The sequence below is a fragment of the Nerophis lumbriciformis genome, linkage group LG04 (assembly GCF_033978685.3).
Source record: "Nerophis lumbriciformis linkage group LG04, RoL_Nlum_v2.1, whole genome shotgun sequence".
In the NCBI taxonomy this organism is placed as follows: domain Eukaryota; kingdom Metazoa; phylum Chordata; class Actinopteri; order Syngnathiformes; family Syngnathidae; genus Nerophis; species Nerophis lumbriciformis.
The window spans coordinates 57,083,549-57,111,396 of record NC_084551.2 but is presented as its reverse complement, the minus strand read 5'-3'; the positions used below and the strand labels follow the sequence as shown (position 1 = coordinate 57,111,396).

General features: G+C 34.0%; 2 protein-coding genes across 6 annotated transcripts in view; one reads left to right on the top strand and one right to left on the bottom strand.

Moving 5' to 3' along the window:
• The window catches only part of myh14 (myosin, heavy chain 14, non-muscle), a 149,939-nt gene extending 147,216 nt beyond the window's left edge, over positions 1–2,723 (top strand). For all 5 annotated transcript variants that reach the window (XM_072913082.1, XM_072913081.1, XM_072913080.1 and 2 more), the window contains one exon: positions 77–2,723. In XM_072913082.1, the coding sequence (XP_072769183.1) occupies positions 77–269 (193 nt within the window). In that variant the 3' untranslated portion in view covers positions 270–2,723. The remainder of the gene's footprint in view (positions 1–76) is intronic.
• A 4,491-nt stretch (positions 2,724–7,214) lies between these two features.
• On the bottom strand, positions 7,215–27,090 carry LOC133605470 (uncharacterized). Its single transcript, XM_061958819.2, has 3 exons — positions 26,208–27,090; positions 10,197–10,386; positions 7,215–7,752 (listed from the first exon to the last, which is right to left on the bottom strand). Exons 2-3 carry the CDS (start codon positions 10,382–10,384, stop codon positions 7,215–7,217), a joined length of 726 nt encoding a protein of 241 aa, XP_061814803.2. The 5' UTR covers positions 10,385–10,386; positions 26,208–27,090.
• Positions 27,091–27,848: the final 758 nt, after the last annotated feature.

The window sequence follows — 27,848 nt, the reverse complement described above, 5'->3', positions numbered from 1 at the left end:
ATATATATATATATATATATATATATATATATATATATATATAAAAATAATAATAAATGTATATTGTGGTGTTTAGACGAGCAGTGTTACCCGTGACGATGCGAGGGCGGCGGGCGCTGCTGGACGATTACTCCCTGGACAACTCTGACTCTGAGGAGCCCCCCGCCTCCCCCACGCCCCCGCCAGGGATGCCCAGGACCCCGCCTCCACCCGCAGACCTCAGCTTGGAAACCACAGCGGCTTACAGCGTCAACAACACACACCAATGATGCACACACACACGCACACACACGTTTATATGAGGGGGCCAATGATACACACACACACACACACATGTTTATATGAGGGGGTGTGGGGGGGACACTTTGATAACATTTTGTACATGAACAATATGAATTTATGCTAAGCTAACAAGCAGTGTTTCCCACAGAACTGCAATCTATTTGTGGCGGCGTCTCATTTGCATAAATGGCCTTTGTTAAAGAGCGTGCTTTCAGGCCCCGCCCCCAAAAGTCCGTCAGGGCCATCTTTTTTTTCCCAAAAAGAGAAGTTTTTATGCTATAATTTTTGGCTAATTTGACACTTCAACACAAAGTTCATGGTTTCCTTTAGAAGTGTGCTAGCGGTTTCTTTGTTAGCATGCTAATCTAACATTCACATGCTAGCGTTTCATGCTAGCAATTTTTGTATCACAGCACAAGATGTTGCAGTACAGTAACAGATACTACTCTACAGTACCAAGATGTTGCAGTACAGTAACAGATACTACACTACAGTACCAATATATTGCAGTACAGTAACAGATACTACACTACAGTACCAAGATGTTGCAGTACAGTAACAGATACTACACTACAGTACCCAGATATTGCAGTACAGTAACAGATACTACACTACAGTACCAATATATTGCAGTACAGTAACAGACACTACACTACAGTACCCAGATATTGCAGTACAGTAACAGATACTACACTACAGTACAATATATTACAGTACAGTAACAGATACTAAAATTCATGGATTCCTTAAGAAGTGTGCTAGCGGTTTCTTTGTTAGCATGCTAATCTAACATTCACATGCTAGCGTTTCATGCTAGCAATTTTTGTACTTTTGAACCTGATGGGGGATTTCAGCTTACATGTTGACATGCTAACATTAACGTGCATTGCTAACACTTTATGTTAGCAATGGAGCATATTTTATTTTGCGCCGTTTTTGTTTTTTGTTGTACTTTGTACGTCCATGATTATCTTAAATGCTGTATAAAATTTTCGCATGTTATATTATTATTAGCATGCTAGTGTTTTATGCTAGCCATTTTTGTACTTTTGAACCCAGTCATGCACGGTGCCATCTTAAAAGTATGCAAGCTGATGTCATGCTAACATTAATATGCTAACGTTTTATGTTAGCAATTCAGCTCATTTTATTCGTGCTGACCTAATAATTGTGGATTTTGTTTTACTCGGTGCCATCTTAAAAGTATGCTGGCTGTTAGCATGCTAATCATGTATGCTAGCATTTCAACATGTTAACATTACGATGCTAACATTTTCAGCTAGTTATTTAGCATTTTGCACACTTTAATTTTTACGTGAATAATTATCGATTTAACGATTCATGCTAGCATTCCAGCTAACTTTGTACTTTTAACCTAATCATGGACTTCGTTACAAATACGATAGCTCTTCTCGTGTTGACATTCTAACATTCATATGCCAACAATACGGTGCTAACATTTTATGCTAGCAAAACAGTTTTTTAAATTGAATTTTATACATACATGATGTGCTTGAATGCTAGTATAAAATGTTAGCATGCTAACATTTGCATATTAACATTAGCATGTCTAGCTAATTAGCTAATTTTGTACTTTTTAGCTTAATAATCATTGATTTCTTTGAAAGTATGCTAGCTGTTTACATGTTGACATGCTAACATTAACATCTTAGCATTTTATGCTAGCAATCTAGCAGTTTTTTATGTTATACGAACATAAGTCTTACAGTTGCATATTAACATTATCTTAGCATTTAGCTAATGTTGTACTTTTTAACTTTCTAATCATGGATTTGTTTTGGTGCCGTCTTTAAAAAGTATGCTAGCTGTTGACATGCTTAACATTAACATGTTATCATTGTATGCTAGCAATTTGGCAGATTTTTTTAATTTAATACTCACGTAATTATTTTAAACGCCAGTTTAAAATGTTGGCTAACAGAATGTTTATTGAATACGCACATAATTATCTTAAATGCTAGTATAAAATGTTAGCATGCTAAGATTGGCACACTTGCAAGCTGGCGCCGTGTCACCAAATGAAGTCGGACCAGGTGTGTTCAGAAGCAGTGTTACCTTGTGAGGACACAGTCCCATCATGATGTGTCAAAGGCCGCCACAAAGAAGTGAAAGTGTGGGAAACGCTGCAATAAAAGGAAAGAAGCAGCAGCACACCCCCCCCCCCCCCCCACCTCCCCCACCTCCCCCATGAAAGCCGTGTTGAAGCCAACCTGAAAAAAGAAAAAGAAAACAATTGCTTGGGGAAAAAAAGGAGAATTATTTGCTGTTTGATGACTACTTGTGACAAAAGTGTGTTTACATAAAAAAAAAAAAAAAAAAAGCAAACACCGAAATAAAAATCTGCACTTTTTTTTTCTGAGGCACACAAGGAACCTTCTGGAAAAGCAATATTTATTATGGAAATAAATCCCTCAATATTCCGTCTTAATTTGATTGTGTAGTCCAACACACTGGAAACAAACATTTCTGCATTTTTACAGTTGTTTTTTTTTTTTAATTGAGCTTTATTTTTATTTTTTTATGTTTACATTTTAAAACGTTAAAAAAAGAATAGTTCTTTTTTTGAGGCGGCCATCTTGCAAATTGTGATTAATTATTTTTTAAACATTTTTTTATATACTAATTAAGCTTTTTTTGTTTGTTTTGTCTAAATTTTTTTTGTTAGCTTTACATTTTAAAACAACACACTATTTCTTCTATTTTTTTGGGATGGTCATCTTGCTAATTGTAATTTTTTTATATACTAATTTAGCATTTTTATTTTTTTCTTAGCTTTACATTTTAAAACATGAAAACAAATATTTTATAAAAAAAATTTGAGATGGCCATCTTGCTAATTGTAATTTTTTAAATATACCAATTCAGCATTTTTTAAATGTTTTTTCGCTTCACATTTTGAAACTTGAAAACAAATATTTTATCTATTTTGTTGTGATGGTCATCTTGCTAATACATTTTTTTTTTTATACTAAGCTTTTTTTCCCCATAGCTTTACATTTTAAAACCACACTATTTTATCTATTTTTTGGGATGGCCATCTTGCTAATTGTAATTTTTTAATGTACCAATTCAGCATTTTTTTATTTGTTGTTGTTTCGCTTCACATTTTAAAACATGAAAACAAATAATTTATCTATTTGCTGCGATGGCCATCTTGCTAATTATAATTGTTTCATATACTAAGCTTTTTTTTCTTTTTCTTTTTTTCATAGCTTTACAGTGTAAACATTTTTTGGGACGGCCGTCTTGCAAATTGTGTTTTTTTTTTTAAATGTAATATATATATGTATGTATATGTATATATATATATATATGTATATGTATATATATGTATATATATAGATATGTGTATATATGTATATGTATATATATGTGTATGTATATATATGAATATATGTATATATATATATATATATATATATACATATATATGTATATATATACATATATATGTATATATATATATATATATTACATTTTTTTTAAAACACAATTTGCAAGACGGCCGTCCCAAAAAATTTTGACAATGTAAAGCTATGAAAAAAAGAAAAAGAAAAAAAAGCTTAGTATATGAAACAATTATAATGGCCATCTTGCTAATTATAATTGTTTCATATACTAAGCTTTTTTTTTTCTTTTTTCTTTTCATAGCTTTACATTTTAAAAAAATTTGGGACGGCCATCTTGCAAATTGTGTTGTTTTTTTAATGTAATATATATATATATATATATATATATATATATATATATATATACCAATTGAGCTTTCTTTTGTTTAGCTTTACGTTTTAAAAGATCAAAACAAATGTTTTATCTGTTTTTTGGAATGGCCATCTTGCTAATTGGGATATATATATATATATAATATATATATGAGTTTTTTTAATTAATTTTGTTTGTTTTTTTCTTAGCTTTACATTTTAAAACATGAAAACAAATATTGAATCTATTTTTTGGGACGCCATCTTGCTAATTGTGATTTTTATAAGTTTAACTTGCGTGTATGGAAGTTGACAAGGGACTTAGTAGTACTTTTAGTAGTACTTTTAGTAGTAGTACTACTAAATGATAAAATAGTAAAATAGGTAACGTTCACATTTTAAAACTTGCAACTAAGAAATGACTTTTAACCGAGCCGTCAAGCAAACAGGAAGTTGACTGTGAGCAATCAAGCAAACAGGAAGTTGACTGTGAGCCATCAAGCAAACAGGAAGTTGACTGTGAGCCATCAAGCAAACAGGAAGTTGACTGTGAGCCATCAAGCAAACAGGAAGTTGACTGTGAGCCATCAAGCAAACAGGAGATTGACACTGAGCGGTCAAGCAAACAGGAAGTTGACTGTGAGCCGTCAAGCAAACAGGAAGTTGACTGTGAGCCATCAAACAAACAGGAAGTTGACTGAGCCATCAAGCAAACAGGAAGTTGACTGTGAGCGTCAAACAAACAGGAAGTTGACTGTGAGCCATCAAACAGGAAGTTGACTGTGAGCCGTCAAGCAAACAGGAAGTTGACTGTGAACCATCAAGCAAACAGGAAGTTGACTGTGAGCCATCAAGCAAACAGAAAGTTGACTGTGAGCCATCAAGCAAACAGGAAGTTGACTGTGAGCCGTCAAGCAAACAGGAAGTTGACTGTGAGCCATCAAGCAAACAGGAGATTGACTGTGAGTCATCAAGCAAACAGGAAGTTGACTGTGAGCCATCAAGCAAACAGGAAGTTGACTGTAAGCCGTCAAGCAAACAGGAAGTTGACTGTGAGCCATCAAGCAAACAGGAAGTTGACTGTGAGCCATCAAGCAAACAGGAAGTTGACTGTGAGCCGTCAAGCAAACAGGAAGTTGACTGTGAGCCATCAAGCAAACAGGAAGTTGACTGTGAGCCGTCAAGCAAACAGGAAGTTGACTGTGAGCCGTCAAGCAAACAGGAAGTTGACTGTGAGCCATCAAGCAAACAGGAAGTTGACTTGTGAGCCATCAAGCAAACAGGAAGTTGACTGTGAGCCGTCAAGCAAACAGGAAGTTGACTGTGAGCCATCAAGCAAACAGGAAGTTGACTGTGAGTCATCAAGCAAACAGGAAGTTGACTGTGAGCCGTCAAGCAAACAGGAAGTGGAAGCAGCGCTCCAAGCTAACCTAGTTTAGCCTAACTGGCAGTCAAAAGTAAGAAAGTTATAAAGTGTAATCTCTTCTAGCAAATAGAAAATGTTTAGTATTTACTTTAAATGTTTTGTAAATGTTAATGGGATTTTTTTTTTTAAACCTTTGTGTGCTGCGTTAAAGCTAAGCTAGGCTAGCATTAGCCTCACAAGTAGCACAAACAAAGTTGCTTTTTTGTGCCAAATTGAAATAATTGCACAGTAAATCAATCATTTTTTTAAATGACCCGAGAATTTTTGTGTTTATTTCATCAAAGTTTTGGCACGAAAGACCTCGACACTAAAATATCTGAATACTTCAAGCAAATATTGAAATATACGTCATAGTCATTCAAATGTTGGACAACCTGATGCACTGGAAGACTACAGTACAATATATTGTAGTACAGTAACCAATACTACACTACAGCACAATATATTGTAGTACAGTAACCAATACTACACTACTGTACAATATATAGTAGTACAGTAACAGGTACTACAGTACAACACAATATATTGTAGCACAGTAACATATACTACACTACAGCACAAGATATTGCAGTACAGTAACATACTACATTAAAGTACAATATATTGTAGTACAGTAACAGATACTACATTAAAGTACAATATATTGTAGTTCAGTAACAGATACTACAATACAGCACAAGATATTGTAGTACAGTAACAGATACTACACTACAGCACAATATATTGTAGTACAGTAACAGATACTACAATACAGCACAAGATATTGTAGTACAGTAACAGATACTACACTACAGCACAAGATATTGTAGTACAGTAACAGATACTACAATACAGCACAAGATATTGTAGTACAGTAACAGATACTACACTACAGCACAATATATTTTAATGATGTGACAGGCCCCATTAAATGATTTGACAGACCACATTAAAAAATGTGACAGGCAACTTTAAATGATGTGACAAGCCACTTTAAATAAAATGATGGGCCACATTTTAATGTTGTGACGGGTCTTTTTTCATGCTGTTACAGGCCACAATAAATGATGTGACAGGCCACAATAAATAATATGACAGACCATGTTAAAAGATGTGACAGGCCATTTTAAATAATGTGACAGGCCATATTTTACTGATGTGACAGGCCATTTTAAATAATATGACAGGCCAATTTTAATGATGTGACAGGCCACAATAAATAATATGACAGACCATATTAAAAAATGTGACAGGCAAATTTTAATAATGTGACAGGCCACAATAAATAATATGACAGACCATGTTAAAAGATGTGACAGGCCATTTTAAATAATGTGACAGGCCACTTTAAATAAAATGACAGGCCAATTTTAATGATGTGACAGGCCACCATAAATAATATGACAGACCATATTAAAAGATGTGACAGGCCACTTTTAATGATGTGACAGGCCACAATAAATAACATGACAGACCATATTAAAAGATGTGACAGGCCATTTTAAATGATGTGACAGGCCACAATAAATATTATTACAGACCATTTTAAATGATGTGACAGGCCACGATAAATAATATGACAGACCATATTAAATGATGTGACAGGCCACATTTAATGATGTGACAGGCCACAATAAATAATATGACAGACCATATTAAAAGATGTGACAGGCCACTTTTAATGATGTGACAGGCCACAATAAATAATATGACAGACCATACTAAAAGATGTGACAGGCCACAATAAATAATGTGACAGGCCACAAGAAATGATGTTGTTTGATGACAAGTGAGAAGAAGATAGTTTACAGGAAGTCAACTGACTTCCTGTCTTCCAGGATGTCGTCAAAGGGCAGCTGGTCCTCCGGGGGCGGCGTTGCTAGGTAACGCAGCTCGCCATGAGAGGGAGGGGCCAGAAAGGACTGAGCCACGCCCCCAAAAGACACCTGCTGGTGTGGGCAGCTGGGAAGAGGCGGGGCCGAGTGCTGGTCCTCCACGGTGCTAGTGAGGCGTCCGTCGTCACCTTGGCAACGCTCCTCCTCGCCGTCCAAGCAGGCGTCCACGTCCCCGAAGAACGCCATCAAGTCGTCCCACTCGCCCGCCGTCATGTCGGCCATGTTGTCCTGGACCTGCTCCGGGAGCATCTGGGCGGACCAATCACAGGAGGGCGTGGGCGGGCCCTCGTCCTCGCCGTCTGTCACGCTGCCGGGGACTTCCTGTGCGTCCCTCGGACTCTTGGGTCCTGGTGACCGCTCAGGTGAGGCATGTGACGAGGTACCCGCCTCCTTCAGGTAGAGAGACGACGCCAGTCTGTGATTGGCCGCCTCCATGTCTGCAAACTTCCTGTTGGCACATGTGCAAAAGTCTTGGGTCACCACTGCAAGTATGTCAAGTTTTATTAACGTGTTTATGTTCACCTGTAATTCACCTGTAATTCACCTGTTAGTCATAGTTATGTTCACCTGTAATTCACCTGTTAGTCATAGTTATTATGTTCACCTGTAATTCACCTGTTAGTCATGGTTATTATGTTCACCTGTAATTAACCTGTTAGTCATGGTTATTATGTTCACCTGTAATTCACCTGTTAGTCATGGTTATTATGTTCAGCTGTAATTAACCTGTTAGTCATGGTTATTATGCTCACCTGTAATTAACCTGTAATTAACCTGTTGGTCATGGTTATTATGTTCACCTGTAATTAACCTGTTAGTCATGGTTATTATGTTCAGCTGTAATTAACCTGTTAGTCATGGTTATTATGTTCACCTGTAATTAACCTGTAATTAACCTGTTAGTCATGGTTATTATGTTCACCTGTAATTAACCTGTTAGTCATGGTTATTATGTTCACCTGTAATTAACCTGTTAGTCATGGTTATTATGTTCACCTGTAATTAACCTGTTAGTCATGGTTATTATGTTCACCTGTAATTAACCTGTTAGTCATGGTTTTTATGTTCACCTGTAATTCACCTGTTAGCCATGGTTATTATGTTCACCTGTAATTAACCTGTTAGTCATGGTTATTATGTTCACCTGTAATTAACCTGTTAGTCATGGTTATTATGTTCACCTGTAATTAACCTGTTAGTCATGGTTATTATGTTCACCTGTAATTAACCTGTTAGTCATGGTTATTATGTTCACCTGTAATTAACCCGTTAGTCATGGTTATTATGTTCACCTGTAATTCACCTGTTAGTCATAGTTATTATGTTCACCTGTAATTCACCTGTTAGTCATGGTTATTATGTTCACCTGTAATTAACCTGTTAGTCATGGTTATTATGTTCACCTGTAATTCACCTGTTAGTCATGGTTATTATGTTCAGCTGTAATTAACCTGTTAGTCATGGTTATTATGCTCACCTGTAATTAACCTGTAATTAACCTGTTGGTCATGGTTATTATGTTCACCTGTAATTAACCTGTTAGTCATGGTTATTATGTTCAGCTGTAATTAACCTGTTAGTCATGGTTATTATGTTCACCTGTAATTAACCTGTAATTAACCTGTTAGTCATGGTTATTATGTTCACCTGTAATTAACCTGTTAGTCATGGTTATTATGTTCACCTGTAATTAACCTGTTAGTCATGGTTATTATGTTCACCTGTAATTAACCTGTTAGTCATGGTTATTATGTTCACCTGTAATTAACCTGTTAGTCATGGTTTTTATGTTCACCTGTAATTCACCTGTTAGCCATGGTTATTATGTTCACCTGTAATTAACCTGTTAGTCATGGTTATTATGTTCACCTGTAATTAACCTGTTAGTCATGGTTATTATGTTCACCTGTAATTAACCTGTTAGTCATGGTTATTATGTTCACCTGTAATTAACCTGTTAGTCATGGTTATTATGTTCACCTGTAATTAACCCGTTAGTCATGGTTATTATGTTCACCTGTAATTAACCCATTAGTCATGGTTATTATGTTCACCTGTAATTAACCCGTTAGTCATGGTTATTATGTTCACCTGTAATTAACCCGTTAGTCATGGTTATTATGTTCGCCTGTAATTAACCTGTTAGTAATGGTTCTTATGTTAATCTGTAATTAACCTGTTAGTCATGGTTATTATGTTCACCTGTAATTAACCTGTTAGTCATGGTTATTATTTTCACCTGTAATTAACCTGTTAGTCATGGTTATTATGTTCACCTGTAATTAACCTGTTAGCCATGGTTATTATGTTCACCTGTTATTAACCTGTTAGTCATGGTTATTATGTTCACCTGTAATTAACCTGTTAGTCATGGTTATTATGTTCACCTGTAATTAACCTGTTAGTCATGGTTATTATGTTCACCTGTAATTAACCTGTTAGTCATGGTTATTATGGTCACCTGTAATTCACCTGTTAGTCATGGTTATTATGTTCACCTGTAATTAACCTGTTAGTCATGGTTATTATGTTCACCTGTAATTAACCTGTTAGTCATGGTTATTATGTTCACCTGTAATTCACCTGTTAGTCATGGTTATTATGTTCACCTGTAATTAACCTGTTAGTCATGGTTATTATGTTCACCTGTAATTAACCTGTTAGTCATGGTTATTATGTTCACCTGTAATTCATCATAAATGGGCTCTCCCTGTTTATGTGCTACAATATTTGGTCTAGATATTGTAGTTAGTTATTAACGTTTTGTGGTTCTATGTTATTAACATGTAGTTAAGGTGTTACTAATCATAACTGGAAGGTAAGATGGTGACAAAGTTGGAGGCAGGTAATAAATCCCAGCAGGTGAAAAAGTTCACGCAGGTGAGCGCTCACCTTTGGATCATGTTGTGCAGGAAGCGGCGGTGGTTGACTCGTCGCTTGGACGCTCGGCTCTTGCGGGGTTTCTGGAGGGTCCGCATCATGTGACCCGCTGCCGACGACACAAAGGTGTACAGGTCCCGCCCCCACGACACACCTTTGTCCGCGGCGGGGGTCGTCGTCACGGAGACGGACGTTCTCATGGCTAGCAAAGGACATTTTGCACATGATCAGTCTGCAATGGCGGCGTGACCATATATGGGCGTGACGGCTGACCAAGGCTGACCAATAAAGTTGGCCCCGCCCACAAACTTGAAATGAAGTCATGACCAAAAAAGAATTTGAAACACAAACAATTATAAAACTTTGAAAATGTTGAAGTAAGAACAGTTTTTTAATTGAGAAATTATATTAAGGAATTCCTGGAATTTCGGGAAAACTGGGAATTTTTGGTTTTTTTGTCCTGACTAAGAAAACTGTTTTGACGGTGGAACAGTTGAAATGGGATGAAAAAAGGAAAAAGAGTAGTCAAATGAAAATGGTCGAAAATAGGGTGAGAAAGAAAACAGGAATTCCTGGAAATTTGTTGAACGTGGGAAAAAAAGTAGTTTGAATGTCCAGGATGAGTTGAATGTGTTGAAGGTGGAATGGTTTGAATCTGTTGAAAAATGTGGGAATTGTGGAAGTTTGAAAAATGGACAATTCATTTTGAATGGGGAAATGTCCCTGAAAACTGGGAATTCTTGGAAATTCGGGAATTTTTTTTAAATTGTTGAAAGGGAGCACACAATTCCTGGAAAGGCTGAATATTTTGGAGTGGGAACGGTTTGAATCAGGTGGAACTTTGAAAAATGTCCCATTCTTTTCAATGGGAAATTCATGAAAATTTGGAAATCTCGGTAAAAGAGGGAATTTTTTAGGAAATGTTAAAAGACTTTAGTTGAAATGGTTGGTGTTGGAATTTTTCAAATCGGTCGAGAAATGTTGAAGTAGTAACATGTTGAATTGAGAAATTGTATTACGGAATTCCTGGAAATTTGGGAAAACCGGGAATTTTTCTAGTTCCTAAACCAACTTTTTTTTTTGTCCTGACTAAGAAAAATGTTTTGACGGTGGAACAGTGTAAATGGGATGAAAAAAGGAAAAGGAGTAGTCAAACGAAAAAGGTTGGAAATAGGGTTAGAAAAACCCCCAGTAATTCCTGGAAATTTTTTGAACATGGAAAAATTGTAGTTTGAATATCCAGGATGAGTTGAATGTGTTGAAGGTGGAATGGTTTGAATCTGTTGAAAAATGTGGGAAATGTGGAAGTTTGAAAAATTGAAAATTCATTTTGAATAGGGAAATGTCCCTGAAAACTAGGAATTCTTGGAAATTCGGGAATTTTTTTTAAATTTTTGAAAGGGAGCACACAATTCCTGGAAAGGCTGAATATTTTGGAGTGGGAACGGTTTGAATCAGGTGCAACTTTGAAAAATGTCCCATTCTTTTCAATGGGAAATTCATGGAAATTTGGAAATCTCGGTAAAAGAGTAAATTTTTTAGGAAATGTTAAAAAACTTTAGTTGAAATGGTTGGTGTTGGAATTTTTCAAATCGGTCGAGAATTGTTGGAGTAGTAACATGTTGAATTGAAAAATTGTATTACGGAATTCCTGGAAATTTGGGAACACCGGGAATTTTTCTAGTTCCTAAACCAACTTGTTTTTTTGTCCTGACTAAGAAAAATGTTTTGACGGTGGAACAGTGTAAATGGGATGAAAAAAGGAAAAGGAGTAGTCAAATGAAAAAGGTTGGAAATAGGGTTAGAAAAAAAACAGTAATTCCTGGAAATTTTTTGAACGTGGAAAAATTGTAGTTTGAATATCCAGGATGAGTTGAATGTGTTGAAGGTGGAATGGTTTGAATCTGTTGAAAAATGTGGGAAATGTGGAAGTTTGAAAAATGGAAAATTCATTTTGAATGGGGAAATGTCCCTGAAAACTGGGAATTCTTGGAAATTCGGGAATTTTTTTTAAATTGTTGAAAGGGAGCACACAATTCCTGGAAAGGCTGAATATTTTGGAGTGGGAACGGTTTGAATCAGGTGGAACTTTGAAAAATGTCCCATTCTTTTCAATGGGAAATTCATGGAAATTTGGAAATCTCGGTAAAAGAGGGAATTTTTTAGGAAATGTTAAAAGACTTTAGTTGAAATGGTTGGTGTTGGAATTTTTCAAATTGGTCGAGAAATGTTGAAGTAGTAACATGTTGAATTGAAAAATTGTATTACGGAATTCCTGGAAATTTGGGAAAACCGGGAATTTTTCTAGTTCCTAAACCAACTTGTTTTTTTGTCCTGACTAAGAAAAATGTTTTGACGGTGGAACAGTGTAAATGGGATGAAAAAAGGAAAAGGAGTAGTCAAATGAAAAAGGTTGGAAATAGGGTTAGAAAAAAACAGTAATTCCTGGAAATTTTTTGAACGTGGAAAAATTGTAGTTTGAATATCCAGGATGAGTTGAATGTGTTGAAGGTGGAATGGTTTGAATCTGTTGAAAAATGTGGGAAATGTGGAAGTTTGAAAAATGGAAAATTCATTTTGAATAGGGAAATGTCCCTGAAAACTAGGAATTCTTGGAAATTCGGGAATTTTTTTTTAATTTTTGAAAGGGAGCACACAATTCCTGGAAAGGCTGAATATTTTGGAGTGGGAACGGTTTGAATCAGGTGGAACTTTGAAAAATGTCCCATTCTTTTCAATGGGAAATTCATGGAAATTTGGAAATCTCGGTAAAAGAGTAAATTTTTTAGGAAATGTTAAAAAACTTTAGTTGAAATGGTTGGTGTTGGAATTTTTCAAATCGGTCGAGAATTGTTGGAGCAGTAACATGTTGAATTGAAAAATTGTATTACGGAATTCCTGGAAATTTGGGAACACCGGGAATTTTTCTAGTTCCTAAACCAACTTGTTTTTTTGTCCTGACTAAGAAAAATGTTTTGACGGTGGAACAGTGTAAATGGGATGAAAAAAGGAAAAGGAGTAGTCAAATGAAAAAGGTTTGAAATAGGGTTAGAAAAAAAACAGTAATTCCTGGAAATTTTTTGAACGTGGAAAAATTGTAGTTTGAATATCCAGGATGAGTTGAATGTGTTGAAGGTGGAATGGTTTGAATCTGTTGAAAAATGTGGGAAATGTGGAAGTTTGAAAAATGGAAAATTCATTTTGAATGGGGAAATGTCCCTGAAAACTGGGAATTCTTGGAAATTCGGGAATTTTTTTTAAATTGTTGAAAGGGAGCACACAATTCCTGGAAAGGCTGAATATTTTGGAGTGGGAACGGTTTGAATCAGGTGGAACTTTGAAAAATGTCCCATTCTTTTCAATGGGAAATTCATGGAAATTTGGAAATCTCGGTAAAAGAGTAAATTTTTTAGGAAATGTTAAAAAAACTTTAGTTGAAATGGTTGGTGTTGGAATTTTTCAAATCGGTCGAGAATTGTTGGAGTAGTAACATGTTGAATTGAAAAATTGTATTACGGAATTCCTGGAAATTTGGGAACACCGGGAATTTTTCTAGTTCCTAAACCAACTTGTTTTTTTGTCCTGACTAAGAAAAATGTTTTGACGGTGGAACAGTGTAAATGGGATGAAAAAAGGAAAAGGAGTAGTCAAATGAAAAAGGTTGGAAATAGGGTTAGAAAAAAAACAGTAATTCCTGGAAATTTTTTGAACGTGGAAAAATTGTAGTTTGAATATCCAGGATGAGTTGAATGTGTTGAAGGTGGAATGGTTTGAATCTGTTGAAAAATGTGGGAAATGTGGAAGTTTGAAAAATGGAAAATTCATTTTGAATGGGGAAATGTCCCTGAAAACTGGGAATTCTTGGAAATTCGGGAATTTTTTTTAAATTGTTGAAAGGGAGCACACAATTCCTGGAAAGGCTGAATATTTTGGAGTGGGAACGGTTTGAATCAGGTGGAACTTTGAAAAATGTCCCATTCTTTTCAATGGGAAATTCATGGAAATTTGGAAATCTCGGTAAAAGAGGGAATTTTTTAGGAAATGTTAAAAGACTTTAGTTGAAATGGTTGGTGTTGGAATTTTTCAAATTGGTCGAGAAATGTTGAAGTAGTAACATGTTGAATTGAAAAATTGTATTACGGAATTCCTGGAAATTTGGGAAAACCGGGAATTTTTCTAGTTCCTAAACCAACTTGTTTTTTTGTCCTGACTAAGAAAAATGTTTTGACGGTGGAACAGTGTAAATGGGATGAAAAAAGGAAAAGGAGTAGTCAAATGAAAAAGGTTGGAAATAGGGTTAGAAAAAAAACAGTAATTCCTGGAAATTTTTTGAACGTGGAAAAATTGTAGTTTGAATATCCAGGATGAGTTGAATGTGTTGAAGGTGGAATGGTTTGAATCTGTTGAAAAATGTGGGAAATGTGGAAGTTTGAAAAATGGAAAATTCATTTTGAATAGGGAAATGTCCCTGAAAACTAGGAATTCTTGGAAATTCGGGAATTTTTTTTTAATTTTTGAAAGGGAGCACACAATTCCTGGAAAGGCTGAATATTTTGGAGTGGGAACGGTTTGAATCAGGTGGAACTTTGAAAAATGTCCCATTCTTTTCAATGGGAAATTCATGGAAATTTGGAAATCTCGGTAAAAGAGTAAATTTTTTAGGAAATGTTAAAAAACTTTAGTTGAAATGGTTGGTGTTGGAATTTTTCAAATCGGTCGAGAATTGTTGGAGCAGTAACATGTTGAATTGAAAAATTGTATTACGGAATTCCTGGAAATTTGGGAACACCGGGAATTTTTCTAGTTCCTAAACCAACTTGTTTTTTTGTCCTGACTAAGAAAAATGTTTTGACGGTGGAACAGTGTAAATGGGATGAAAAAAGGAAAAGGAGTAGTCAAATGAAAAAGGTTTGAAATAGGGTTAGAAAAAAAACAGTAATTCCTGGAAATTTTTTGAACGTGGAAAAATTGTAGTTTGAATATCCAGGATGAGTTGAATGTGTTGAAGGTGGAATGGTTTGAATCTGTTGAAAAATGTGGGAAATGTGGAAGTTTGAAAAATGGAAAATTCATTTTGAATGGGGAAATGTCCCTGAAAACTGGGAATTCTTGGAAATTCGGGAATTTTTTTTAAATTGTTGAAAGGGAGCACACAATTCCTGGAAAGGCTGAATATTTTGGAGTGGGAACGGTTTGAATCAGGTGGAACTTTGAAAAATGTCCCATTCTTTTCAATGGGAAATTCATGGAAATTTGGAAATCTCGGTAAAAGAGTAAATTTTTTAGGAAATGTTAAAAAAAACTTTAGTTGAAATGGTTGGTGTTGGAATTTTTCAAATCGGTCGAGAATTGTTGGAGTAGTAACATGTTGAATTGAAAAATTGTATTACGGAATTCCTGGAAATTTGGGAACACCGGGAATTTTTCTAGTTCCTAAACCAACTTGTTTTTTTGTCCTGACTAAGAAAAATGTTTTGACGGTGGAACAGTGTAAATGGGATGAAAAAAGGAAAAGGAGTAGTCAAATGAAAAAGGTTGGAAATAGGGTTAGAAAAAAAACAGTAATTCCTGGAAATTTTTTGAACGTGGAAAAATTGTAGTTTGAATATCCAGGATGAGTTGAATGTGTTGAAGGTGGAATGGTTTGAATCTGTTGAAAAATGTGGGAAATGTGGAAGTTTGAAAAATGGAAAATTCATTTTGAATGGGGAAATGTCCCTGAAAACTGGGAATTCTTGGAAATTCGGGAATTTTTTTTAAATTGTTGAAAGGGAGCACACAATTCCTGGAAAGGCTGAATATTTTGGAGTGGGAACGGTTTGAATCAGGTGGAACTTTGAAAAATGTCCCATTCTTTTCAATGGGAAATTCATGGAAATTTGGAAATCTCGGTAAAAGAGGGAATTTTTTAGGAAATGTTAAAAGACTTTAGTTGAAATGGTTGGTGTTGGAATTTTTCAAATTGGTCGAGAAATGTTGAAGTAGTAACATGTTGAATTGAAAAATTGTATTACGGAATTCCTGGAAATTTGGGAAAACCGGGAATTTTTCTAGTTCCTAAACCAACTTTTTTTTTGTCCTGACTAAGAAAAATATTTTGACGGTGGAACAGTGTAAATGGGATGAAAAAAGGAAAAGGAGTAGTCAAACGAAAAAGGTTGGAAATAGGGTTAGAAAAAAACCCCAGTAATTCCTGGAAATTTTTTGAACGTGGAAAAATTGTAGTTTGAATATCCAGAATGAGTTGAATGTGTTGAAGGTGGAATGGTTTGAATCTGTTGAAAAATGTGGGAAATGTGGAAGTTTGAAAAATGAAAAATTCATTTTGAATGGGAAAATGTCCCTGAAAACTGGGAATTCTTGGAAATTCGGGAATTTTTTTTAAATTGTTGAAAGGGAGCACACAATTCCTGGAAAGGCTGAATATTTTGGAGTGGGAACGGTTTGAATCAGGTGGAACTTTGAAAAATGTCCCATTCTTTTCAATGGGAAATTCATGGAAATTTGGAAATCTCGGTAAAAGAGTAAATTTTTTAGGAAATGTTAAAAAAAACTTTAGTTGAAATGGTTGGTGTTGGAATTTTTCAAATCGGTCGAGAATTGTTGGAGTAGTAACATGTTGAATTGAAAAATTGTATTACGGAATTCCTGGAAATTTGGGAACACCGGGAATTTTTCTAGTTCCTAAACCAACTTGTTTTTTTGTCCTGACTAAGAAAAATGTTTTGACGGTGGAACAGTGTAAATGGGATGAAAAAAGGAAAAGGAGTAGTCAAATGAAAAAGGTTGGAAATAGGGTTAGAAAAAAAACAGTAATTCCTGGAAATTTTTTGAACGTGGAAAAATTGTAGTTTGAATATCCAGGATGAGTTGAATGTGTTGAAGGTGGAATGGTTTGAATCTGTTGAAAAATGTGGGAAATGTGGAAGTTTGAAAAATGGAAAATTCATTTTGAATGGGGAAATGTCCCTGAAAACTGGGAATTCTTGGAAATTCGGGAATTTTTTTTAAATTGTTGAAAGGGAGCACACAATTCCTGGAAAGGCTGAATATTTTGGAGTGGGAACGGTTTGAATCAGGTGGAACTTTGAAAAATGTCCCATTCTTTTCAATGGGAAATTCATGGAAATTTGGAAATCTCGGTAAAAGAGGGAATTTTTTAGGAAATGTTAAAAGACTTTAGTTGAAATGGTTGGTGTTGGAATTTTTCAAATTGGTCGAGAAATGTTGAAGTAGTAACATGTTGAATTGAAAAATTGTATTACGGAATTCCTGGAAATTTGGGAAAACCGGGAATTTTTCTAGTTCCTAAACCAACTTTTTTTTTGTCCTGACTAAGAAAAATATTTTGACGGTGGAACAGTGTAAATGGGATGAAAAAAGGAAAAGGAGTAGTCAAACGAAAAAGGTTGGAAATAGGGTTAGAAAAAAACCCCAGTAATTCCTGGAAATTTTTTGAACGTGGAAAAATTGTAGTTTGAATATCCAGAATGAGTTGAATGTGTTGAAGGTGGAATGGTTTGAATCTGTTGAAAAATGTGGGAAATGTGGAAGTTTGAAAAATGAAAAATTCATTTTGAATGGGAAAATGTCCCTGAAAACTGGGAATTCTTGGAAATTCGGGAATTTTTTTTAAATTGTTGAAAGGGAGCACACAATTCCTGGAAAGGCTGAATATTTTGGAGTGGGAACGGTTTGAATCAGGTGGAACTTTGAAAAATGTCCCATTCTTTTCAATGGGAAATTCATGGAAATTTGGAAATCTCGGTAAAAGAGTAAATTTTTTAGGAAATGTTAAAAAAAACTTTAGTTGAAATGGTTGGTGTTGGAATTTTTCAAATCGGTCGAGAATTGTTGGAGTAGTAACATGTTGAATTGAAAAATTGTATTACGGAATTCCTGGAAATTTGGGAACACCGGGAATTTTTCTAGTTCCTAAACCAACTTGTTTTTTTGTCCTGACTAAGAAAAATGTTTTGACGGTGGAACAGTGTAAATGGGATGAAAAAAGGAAAAGGAGTAGTCAAATGAAAAAGGTTGGAAATAGGGTTAGAAAAAAAACAGTAATTCCTGGAAATTTTTTGAACGTGGAAAAATTGTAGTTTGAATATCCAGGATGAGTTGAATGTGTTGAAGGTGGAATGGTTTGAATCTGTTGAAAAATGTGGGAAATGTGGAAGTTTGAAAAATGGAAAATTCATTTTGAATGGGGAAATGTCCCTGAAAACTGGGAATTCTTGGAAATTCGGGAATTTTTTTTAAATTGTTGAAAGGGAGCACACAATTCCTGGAAAGGCTGAATATTTTGGAGTGGGAACGGTTTGAATCAGGTGGAACTTTGAAAAATGTCCCATTCTTTTCAATGGGAAATTCATGGAAATTTGGAAATCTCGGTAAAAGAGGGAATTTTTTAGGAAATGTTAAAAGACTTTAGTTGAAATGGTTGGTGTTGGAATTTTTCAAATTGGTCGAGAAATGTTGAAGTAGTAACATGTTGAATTGAAAAATTGTATTACGGAATTCCTGGAAATTTGGGAAAACCGGGAATTTTTCTAGTTCCTAAACCAACTTTTTTTTTGTCCTGACTAAGAAAAATATTTTGACGGTGGAACAGTGTAAATGGGATGAAAAAAGGAAAAGGAGTAGTCAAACGAAAAAGGTTGGAAATAGGGTTAGAAAAAAACCCCAGTAATTCCTGGAAATTTTTTGAACGTGGAAAAATTGTAGTTTGAATATCCAGAATGAGTTGAATGTGTTGAAGGTGGAATGGTTTGAATCTGTTGAAAAATGTGGGAAATGTGGAAGTTTGAAAAATGAAAAATTCATTTTGAATGGGAAAATGTCCCTGAAAACTGGGAATTCTTGGAAATTCGGGAATTTTTTTTAAATTGTTGAAAGGGAGCACACAATTCCTGGAAAGGCTGAATATTTTGGAGTGGGAACGGTTTGAATCAGGTGGAACTTTGAAAAATGTCCCATTCTTTTCAATGGGAAATTCATGGAAATTTGGAAATCTCGGTAAAAGAGTAAATTTTTTAGGAAATGTTAAAAAAAACTTTAGTTGAAATGGTTGGTGTTGGAATTTTTCAAATCGGTCGAGAATTGTTGGAGTAGTAACATGTTGAATTGAAAAATTGTATTACGGAATTCCTGGAAATTTGGGAACACCGGGAATTTTTCTAGTTCCTAAACCAACTTGTTTTTTTGTCCTGACTAAGAAAAATGTTTTGACGGTGGAACAGTGTAAATGGGATGAAAAAAGGAAAAGGAGTAGTCAAATGAAAAAGGTTGGAAATAGGGTTAGAAAAAAAACAGTAATTCCTGGAAATTTTTTGAACGTGGAAAAATTGTAGTTTGAATATCCAGGATGAGTTGAATGTGTTGAAGGTGGAATGGTTTGAATCTGTTGAAAAATGTGGGAAATGTGGAAGTTTGAAAAATGGAAAATTCATTTTGAATGGGGAAATGTCCCTGAAAACTGGGAATTCTTGGAAATTCGGGAATTTTTTTTAAATTGTTGAAAGGGAGCACACAATTCCTGGAAAGGCTGAATATTTTGGAGTGGGAACGGTTTGAATCAGGTGGAACTTTGAAAAATGTCCCATTCTTTTCAATGGGAAATTCATGGAAATTTGGAAATCTCGGTAAAAGAGGGAATTTTTTAGGAAATGTTAAAAGACTTTAGTTGAAATGGTTGGTGTTGGAATTTTTCAAATTGGTCGAGAAATGTTGAAGTAGTAACATGTTGAATTGAAAAATTGTATTACGGAATTCCTGGAAATTTGGGAAAACCGGGAATTTTTCTAGTTCCTAAACCAACTTTTTTTTTGTCCTGACTAAGAAAAATATTTTGACGGTGGAACAGTGTAAATGGGATGAAAAAAGGAAAAGGAGTAGTCAAACGAAAAAGGTTGGAAATAGGGTTAGAAAAAAAACCCAGTAATTCCTGGAAATTTTTTGAACGTGGAAAAATTGTAGTTTGAATATCCAGAATGAGTTGAATGTGTTGAAGGTGGAATGGTTTGAATCTGTTGAAAAATGTGGGAAATGTGGAAGTTTGAAAAATGAAAAATTCATTTTGAATGGGAAAATGTCCCTGAAAACTGGGAATTCTTGGAAATTCGGGAATTTTTTTTAAATTGTTGAAAGGGAGCACACAATTCCTGGAAAGGCTGAATATTTTGGAGTGGGAACGGTTTGAATCAGGTGGAACTTTGAAAAATGTCCCATTCTTTTCAATGGGAAATTCATGGAAATTTGGAAATCTCGGTAAAAGAGTAAATTTTTTAGGAAATGTTAAAAAAAACTTTAGTTGAAATGGTTGGTGTTGGAATTTTTCAAATCGGTCGAGAATTGTTGGAGTAGTAACATGTTGAATTGAAAAATTGTATTACGGAATTCCTGGAAATTTGGGAACACCGGGAATTTTTCTAGTTCCTAAACCAACTTGTTTTTTTGTCCTGACTAAGAAAAATGTTTTGACGGTGGAACAGTGTAAATGGGATGAAAAAAGGAAAAGGAGTAGTCAAATGAAAAAGGTTGGAAATAGGGTTAGAAAAAAAACAGTAATTCCTGGAAATTTTTTGAACGTGGAAAAATTGTAGTTTGAATATCCAGGATGAGTTGAATGTGTTGAAGGTGGAATGGTTTGAATCTGTTGAAAAATGTGGGAAATGTGGAAGTTTGAAAAATGGAAAATTCATTTTGAATGGGGAAATGTCCCTGAAAACTGGGAATTCTTGGAAATTCGGGAAATTTTTTTAAATTGTTGAAAGGGAGCACACAATTCCTGGAAAGGCTGAATATTTTGGAGTGGGAACGGTTTGAATCAGGTGGAACTTTGAAAAATGTCCCATTCTTTTCAATGGGAAATTCATGGAAATTTGGAAATCTCGGTAAAAGAGGGAATTTTTTAGGAAATGTTAGAAGACTTTAGTTGAAATGGTTGGTGTTGGAATTTTTCAAATTGGTCGAGAAATGTTGCAGTAGTAACATGTTGAATTGAAAAATTGTATTACGGAATTCCTGGAAATTTGGGAAAACCGGGAATTTTTCTAGTTCCTAAACCAACTTTTTTTTTGTCCTGACTAAGAAAAATATTTTGACGGTGGAACAGTGTAAATGGGATGAAAAAAGGAAAAGGAGTAGTCAAACGAAAAAGGTTGGAAATAGGGTTAGAAAAAAAAAACAGTAATTCCTGGAAATTTTTTGAACGTGGAAAAATTGTAGTTTGAATATCCAGAATGAGTTGAATGTGTTGAAGGTGGAATGGTTTGAATCTGTTGAAAAATGTGGGAAATGTGGAAGTTTGAAAAATGAAAAATTCATTTTGAATGGGAAAATGTCCCTGAAAACTGGGAATTCTTGGAAATTCGGGATTTTTTTTTTAATTGTTGAAAAGGAGCACACAATTCCTGAACAGGCTGAATATTTTGGAGTTGGAACAGTTTGAATCAGGTGGAAGTTTGAAAAATGTTCCATTCTTTTAAATAAGAATTTCATGGAAATTTGGAAATCTCGGTAAAAGAGGGATTTTTTTTTAGAAAATATTAAAATACTTGAATATTCTGAGTGAGTTGAAATGGTTGGTGTTTGAATTTTTCAAATCGGTCGAGAAATGTTGAAGTAGTAACATGTTGAATTGAGAAATGGTATTACGGAATTCCTGGAATTTCGGGAAAACCGGGAATTTTTCTATTTCCTAAACAAACTTGTTTTTTTGTCCTGACTAAGAAAAATGTTTTGACGGTGAAACAGTTGAAATGGGATGAAAAATGTGAAAGGAGTAGTCAAGAGAAAAAGGTTGAAAATAAGGTTATAAAAAAAACAGGAATTCCTGGAAATTTGTTGAACGTGGAAACAGGATAGTTTGAATATCCAGGATGAGTTTAAGGTGGAATGGTTTGAACCTGTTGAAAATGTGGGAATTGTGGAAGTTTTTGAAAAATTGACAATTCATTTTTAATTGGGAAAATGTCCCTGAAAACTGGGAATTCGGGGAAAAAAAATTCTAATTGTTGAAGTAGAGAACACAATTCCTGAACAGGCTGAATATTTTGAAGCTGGAACAGTTTCAATAAAAAAATGTGGGAATTGTGGAAGTTTGAAAAATGTTCCATTCTTTTAAATAATAATTTCATGGAAATTTAGGAATTTCGGTAAAAGAGGGAATTTTTTTAGAAAATGTTAAAAGACTTGAATGTTGTGAATGTGTTGAAATGGTTGCTGTTTGAATTTTTCAAATCGCTGGAGAATTGTTGACATAGTAACATGTTGAATTGAGAAATGGTATTACGGAATTCCTGGAAATTTGGGAAAACTGGGAATTTTTCCAGTTCTAAAAACAACTTAATTTTTTTGTCCTAATTAAGAGGAATGTTTGGACGGTGGAACGGTTGAAGTGGGTTGACAAATGTGGGAGGAGTCGTCACCAGAAAAAAGGGTAAATAAAGATGAAATGTGTTTTACTTTATAAAGAATAGAAATGGATTTGAATATTTTCCTTTCATATTTCATATATTCAATCTGAACTTCCCAACATCATTTATGATCAATTATTAGAACTTAGTTGCATTTATGATCAATTATTACAACTTAGTTTCATTTATGATCAATTATTACAACTTAGTTTCATTTATGATCAATTATTAGAAATTAGTTTCATTTATGATCAATTATTACAACTTAGTTTCATTTATGATCAATTATTAGAACTTAGTTTCATTTATGATCAATTATTAGAACTTAGTTTCATTTATAATCAATTATTAGAACTTAGTTTTATTTATGATCAATTATTAGAAATTAGTTTCATTTATGATCAATTATTAGAACTTAGTTTCATTTATGATCAATTATTAGAACTTAGTTTCATTTATGATCAATTATTAGAACTTAGTTTCATTTATAATCAATTATTAGAACTTAGTTTTATTTATGATCAATTATTAGAAATTAGTTTCATTTATGATCAATTATTAGAACTTAGTTTCATTTATGATCAATTATTAGAAGTTAGTTTCATTTATGATCAATTATTAGAACTTAGTTGCATTTATGATCAATTATTAGAACTTAGTTTCATTTATGATCAATTTCTACTTGATTTCATTTTAATTTTGACTCACTATTTGTCCTTGCACCATATTTAGTTCTCTTATCATTTAATAATAACTTATTGACATCAAACCATAGCAAGTCAACACTTGTGAAGTATATACATTTGTATCAAACATGATACATTTATTACATACTGAACAAACATCATTGAAATAAAGTATCTGATACACTGAAGGTGTTAAGTGTTGTACGCGCATACAAATGTTTTAAATGACATTTTCCTCTAAGGTTATATTTCTCCTCTTTTGTTGAGAAGAATTATTGTATATTCTTGACTGGCAGGTTATAGTTGATAGTTATAGTTATAGTTTGCTTTGTGTATATTTGTAGCTGTTTGCAAATGCACCAAATCGTTGAATTTCAATAATTGTGATATAATAAATAAAGAGTTTGTATGTTCTCTATATCCAACATGATGTATTATTATAACTCATCTTTTTTGTAACACAGTTAATGAATAAAGTGTACTTTTGTACTTATTTCCCATATTTCTGCACAATAAGTCAGATATGTAACACTAGTGAGCAGTAAACAACATGAAGTCATTTTTGGTCTAGAACATGTTTTGTTTATTCATTATTGATATATTTCTTGCTATTTTATGTTGTATATTTTTTACATGAGATTTTCAATGTATTTGATCATCTATTATTACACACAAAAAATGTGTTTTCTTCTAGCCTTTCAATATTTACTCCGTCTATTTGTATTTGTCTTTGACTTTCTCTTCTACTGTTACCAAGTAGCATTATTTTAGTCAAAGATAGTCTGTTTTAGTCAAAGATAGTCTGTTTCCTTTTTAAAGGACAAAAATATTTATAATTCTTGGAAATGTAGGATTTTTTATTTAAAAACAAAAAACAAAAAACTTAACAAAAGAGGAGAAATATAACCTTAGAGGAAAATGTCATTTAAAACATTTGTATGCACGTACAACACTTAACACCTTCAGTATATCAGTATGTGGAATGAAATGATGGAATGGATGAAGTAAAGAAATGAAAGAAAGCAGCAATATGATTGAAGTAAAGAAATGAAAGAAAGCAGCAATATGATTGAAGTAAAGAAATGAATGAAAGCAGCAATATGATTGAAGTAAAGAAATGAAAGAAAACAGCAATATGATTGAAGTAAAGAAATGAAAGAAAGCAGCGATATGATTGACGTAAAGAAATGAAAGAAAGCAGCAATATGATTGAAGTAAAGAAATGAAAGAAAGCAGCAATATGATTCACTTTAAGAGACTGTTCACACTACAAGTGTTCACGAAGTACACACCACAAGAATTACGTCTTAAACCCTTTTTTGTTTTTAGATAAAGATTATGTGTGTATTTAATATTTGTTTACTTACTATGGTATATTATTTATCATTTATGTATTTAATATTTGTTTAGTTGCTATGGTATATTATTTATCATTTGTGTATTTAATATTTGTTTACTTGCTATGGTATATTAATTATGTATTTATTATGTGTTTACTTACTATGGTATATTATTTATTATTTATGTGTCGATAGTTTGTTTTCTTACTATGCTATATTATTTATTATTTATTATTAATGTATTTAATATTTGTTTACTTACTATGCTATATGATGTATTATTTATGCATTTAATATTTGTTTACTTGCTATGGTATGTTATTTATTTATTATTTACGTATTTATTATGTGTTTACTTACTATGGTATATTATTTATCATTTATGTATTTGATATTTGTTTACTTACTATGCTATTTTATTTATTATTTCTGTGTTTACTTACTATGGTCTATTATTTATTATTTATGTATTTAATATGTGTTTACTTGCTATGCTATAATATTTATTTATTATTTATGTATTTAATATTTGTTTATTTACTATGCTATATTATTTATTATTTATGTATTTAATATTTGTTTACTTACTTTGCTATATTATTTATTATTTATGTATTTAATATTTGTCTACTTACTATGCTATATTATTTATTTATTATGTATGTATTTAATATTTGTTTTCTTACCATGCTATATTATTTATTATTTATGTATTTAATATTTATTTACTTACTATGCTACATTATTTATTATTTATGTATTATTTGTTTACTTACTATGCTATATTATTTATTATTTATTTATTTAATATTTGTTTACTTACTATGCTATATTATTTATTTATTTAATATTTGTTTACTTACTATGCTATATTATTTATTATTTATGTATTTAATATTTGTTTTTTTACTATGCTATATTATTTATTATTTACTGTATGTATTTAATATTTGTTTATTTACTATGTTATATTATTTATTATTTATGTATTTAATATTAGTCTACTTACTATGCTATATTATTTATTTATTATGTATGTATTTAATATTTGTTTTCTTACTATGCTATATTATTTATTATTTATGTATTAATATTTGTTTGCTTACTGTGCTATATTATTTATTATTTATGTATTTAATATTTGTTTACTTACTGTGCTATGTTATTTATTCATTCACTGTTCTGTTACAGAGAAGAAGGAAATGGGATACAATTGCTATGGTATGAAAAGGGGTAGGATTAAATAAGCTCAGCTTCTTCCTACTCCTTTTCGGTCGGACGTGCTGTAATGAAACAAGTGTAAATGTGTGATGCCTTACATTGCATCGTATGCATGTTCCACTGAAACTGAAAGTGAAACTGAAGCGGTAGCATGCATGAGCGGGACAATGTGAAAGTGTAACAGTTTGAAGCAGATTAAAACATGTGTGAGAATGTGGAGCGAAACAAAAGCTTGAAATAATAAAGTGTTAGAATTGTAGGTGTATATTGCAAGGCATGCTGGGAAGCTGTATTCCACACGAGTAGGTCATAAGTCATGTACACAAGTGAAAGAAGAAGTCAAATGTGGATGTTTACCTGCTGATGCTGTGTCAAGATGGATGTCTGCCTGCCTCTCATCAGCACCACTTCCTCCTCCTGGTCCTGGTCCTGGTCCTGGTCCTTGTCCTTGTCCTCGTCCTCGTCCTCGTCCTCGTCCTGGTCCTTCCTACCCAGCGGCCGCTTAAAGCTCAATCATCTTGCGAAGGCGTGTCACGCCTCCTCTTTGTGCCCACACAAAGGTGGCAAGCGGCGGAGTGTTAACGAGGCCATAATTGCCGGTCTTTATGAGGCGACCTCGTTAGCACATTCTCTCAGGCAGGAGTCAACATGGTTGCTACTCTCATTGACTTCTGAGTGCACTTCTCACACATCTATAGGATTCAAAGGTCAACCTGGTCTTTGATCACCTGCTAAATTAGCCAAGAAGCATCTTTACTAGGATAAGGAGCAGAAAGTGTATCTCCATATATTTGGACTTAGTCTTGTCCCCATGCCAATATTTTGGTACCGGTTGTCGGGAATATTGGCGACGAACCCCGAGATGCAGAGACGGCAGGCTTGTTGGAGGAAAACATGACTTTTAATGTCAAAAATAAAAATGCGGGGGAACCGGAATCAGGAACCAGGAAACAGGCAAACAGGAAACGAGGAACTAGGAGACAGGAAGCTGCAAACAGCTATCAGCATACAGAACACAGCCTGCAATACTCCAGCCCTGACTGGAGGGCAAGGCGGGTATAAATAGTGGCCTGATTGGCAACTGCCAATCAGGTACAAGTGAGGGGAAACGAGCGCTCAGGGAGACGTGCAGGAAAAGGAACCAAAATAAGAGCCCTGACAGGAAATAAAACACAAAGGAAAAACCAAAGCCTGACACCAGGCCCAGTACCAAAATGTATTATGGTACTTTTCGGTACTTTTCTACATAAAGGGGACCAAAAGAAAATTGCACTAAAATCTTAGTGTACATGAAACATATGTTTATTATTGTCATTTAGTCCTTAAATAAAATGTTGAACATACTAGATGTTGGAATAATTGTTTGTAAGTTATCACAAAAGAAACGTTGTATTATGAATGCTGTCTTTCGAGGCCTAACAAGAGGAAGAATGCTCGTGAAACGCCACTGTGATTTCAACACGGACAGATGGCAGGATCTGCTCAACTTCCAGAGGAACTCTCTTTGAAGTGTTAAACGAACTCTCTTTGAAATATTTCACAAACTCTCTTCCAACTATTTGGTAACCGAGGTCAACGCTATTTACGACCCGCTGCCCTCTTGAAGTCCCTGTGGTCAGGAGACGGGAGGGGTTATCCATTGTCCTCCAACACCTGCCCCAGCTGGATCCAGGAAGAGCCCAAGCCCGAGAAATCCTCTTCTTGGTCTTCAAAGCGACCGAAAACAATGACTGTTTTACATACTTCCCATTCCTGCTGTGACATGTGTTGGTGCGTGAACATTGAACATCTGAATAAATGAGGAGACGAAAACCTTCTTCGTCAGAGCGTGGTGCAGGACTGTACAGAGAGTGCAGTGGCCATGTCTCTCCTCAATTGAGTCCAAATTGAATTCTGTCTCTGTTTGATTCCTTGCCTTTTGTCTTGTTTAATAGATGTCCTCAGTGTTTGAACGTGACACTAGACAACTTGTCTTTTAGTAGTAAGTAAACAAACAAA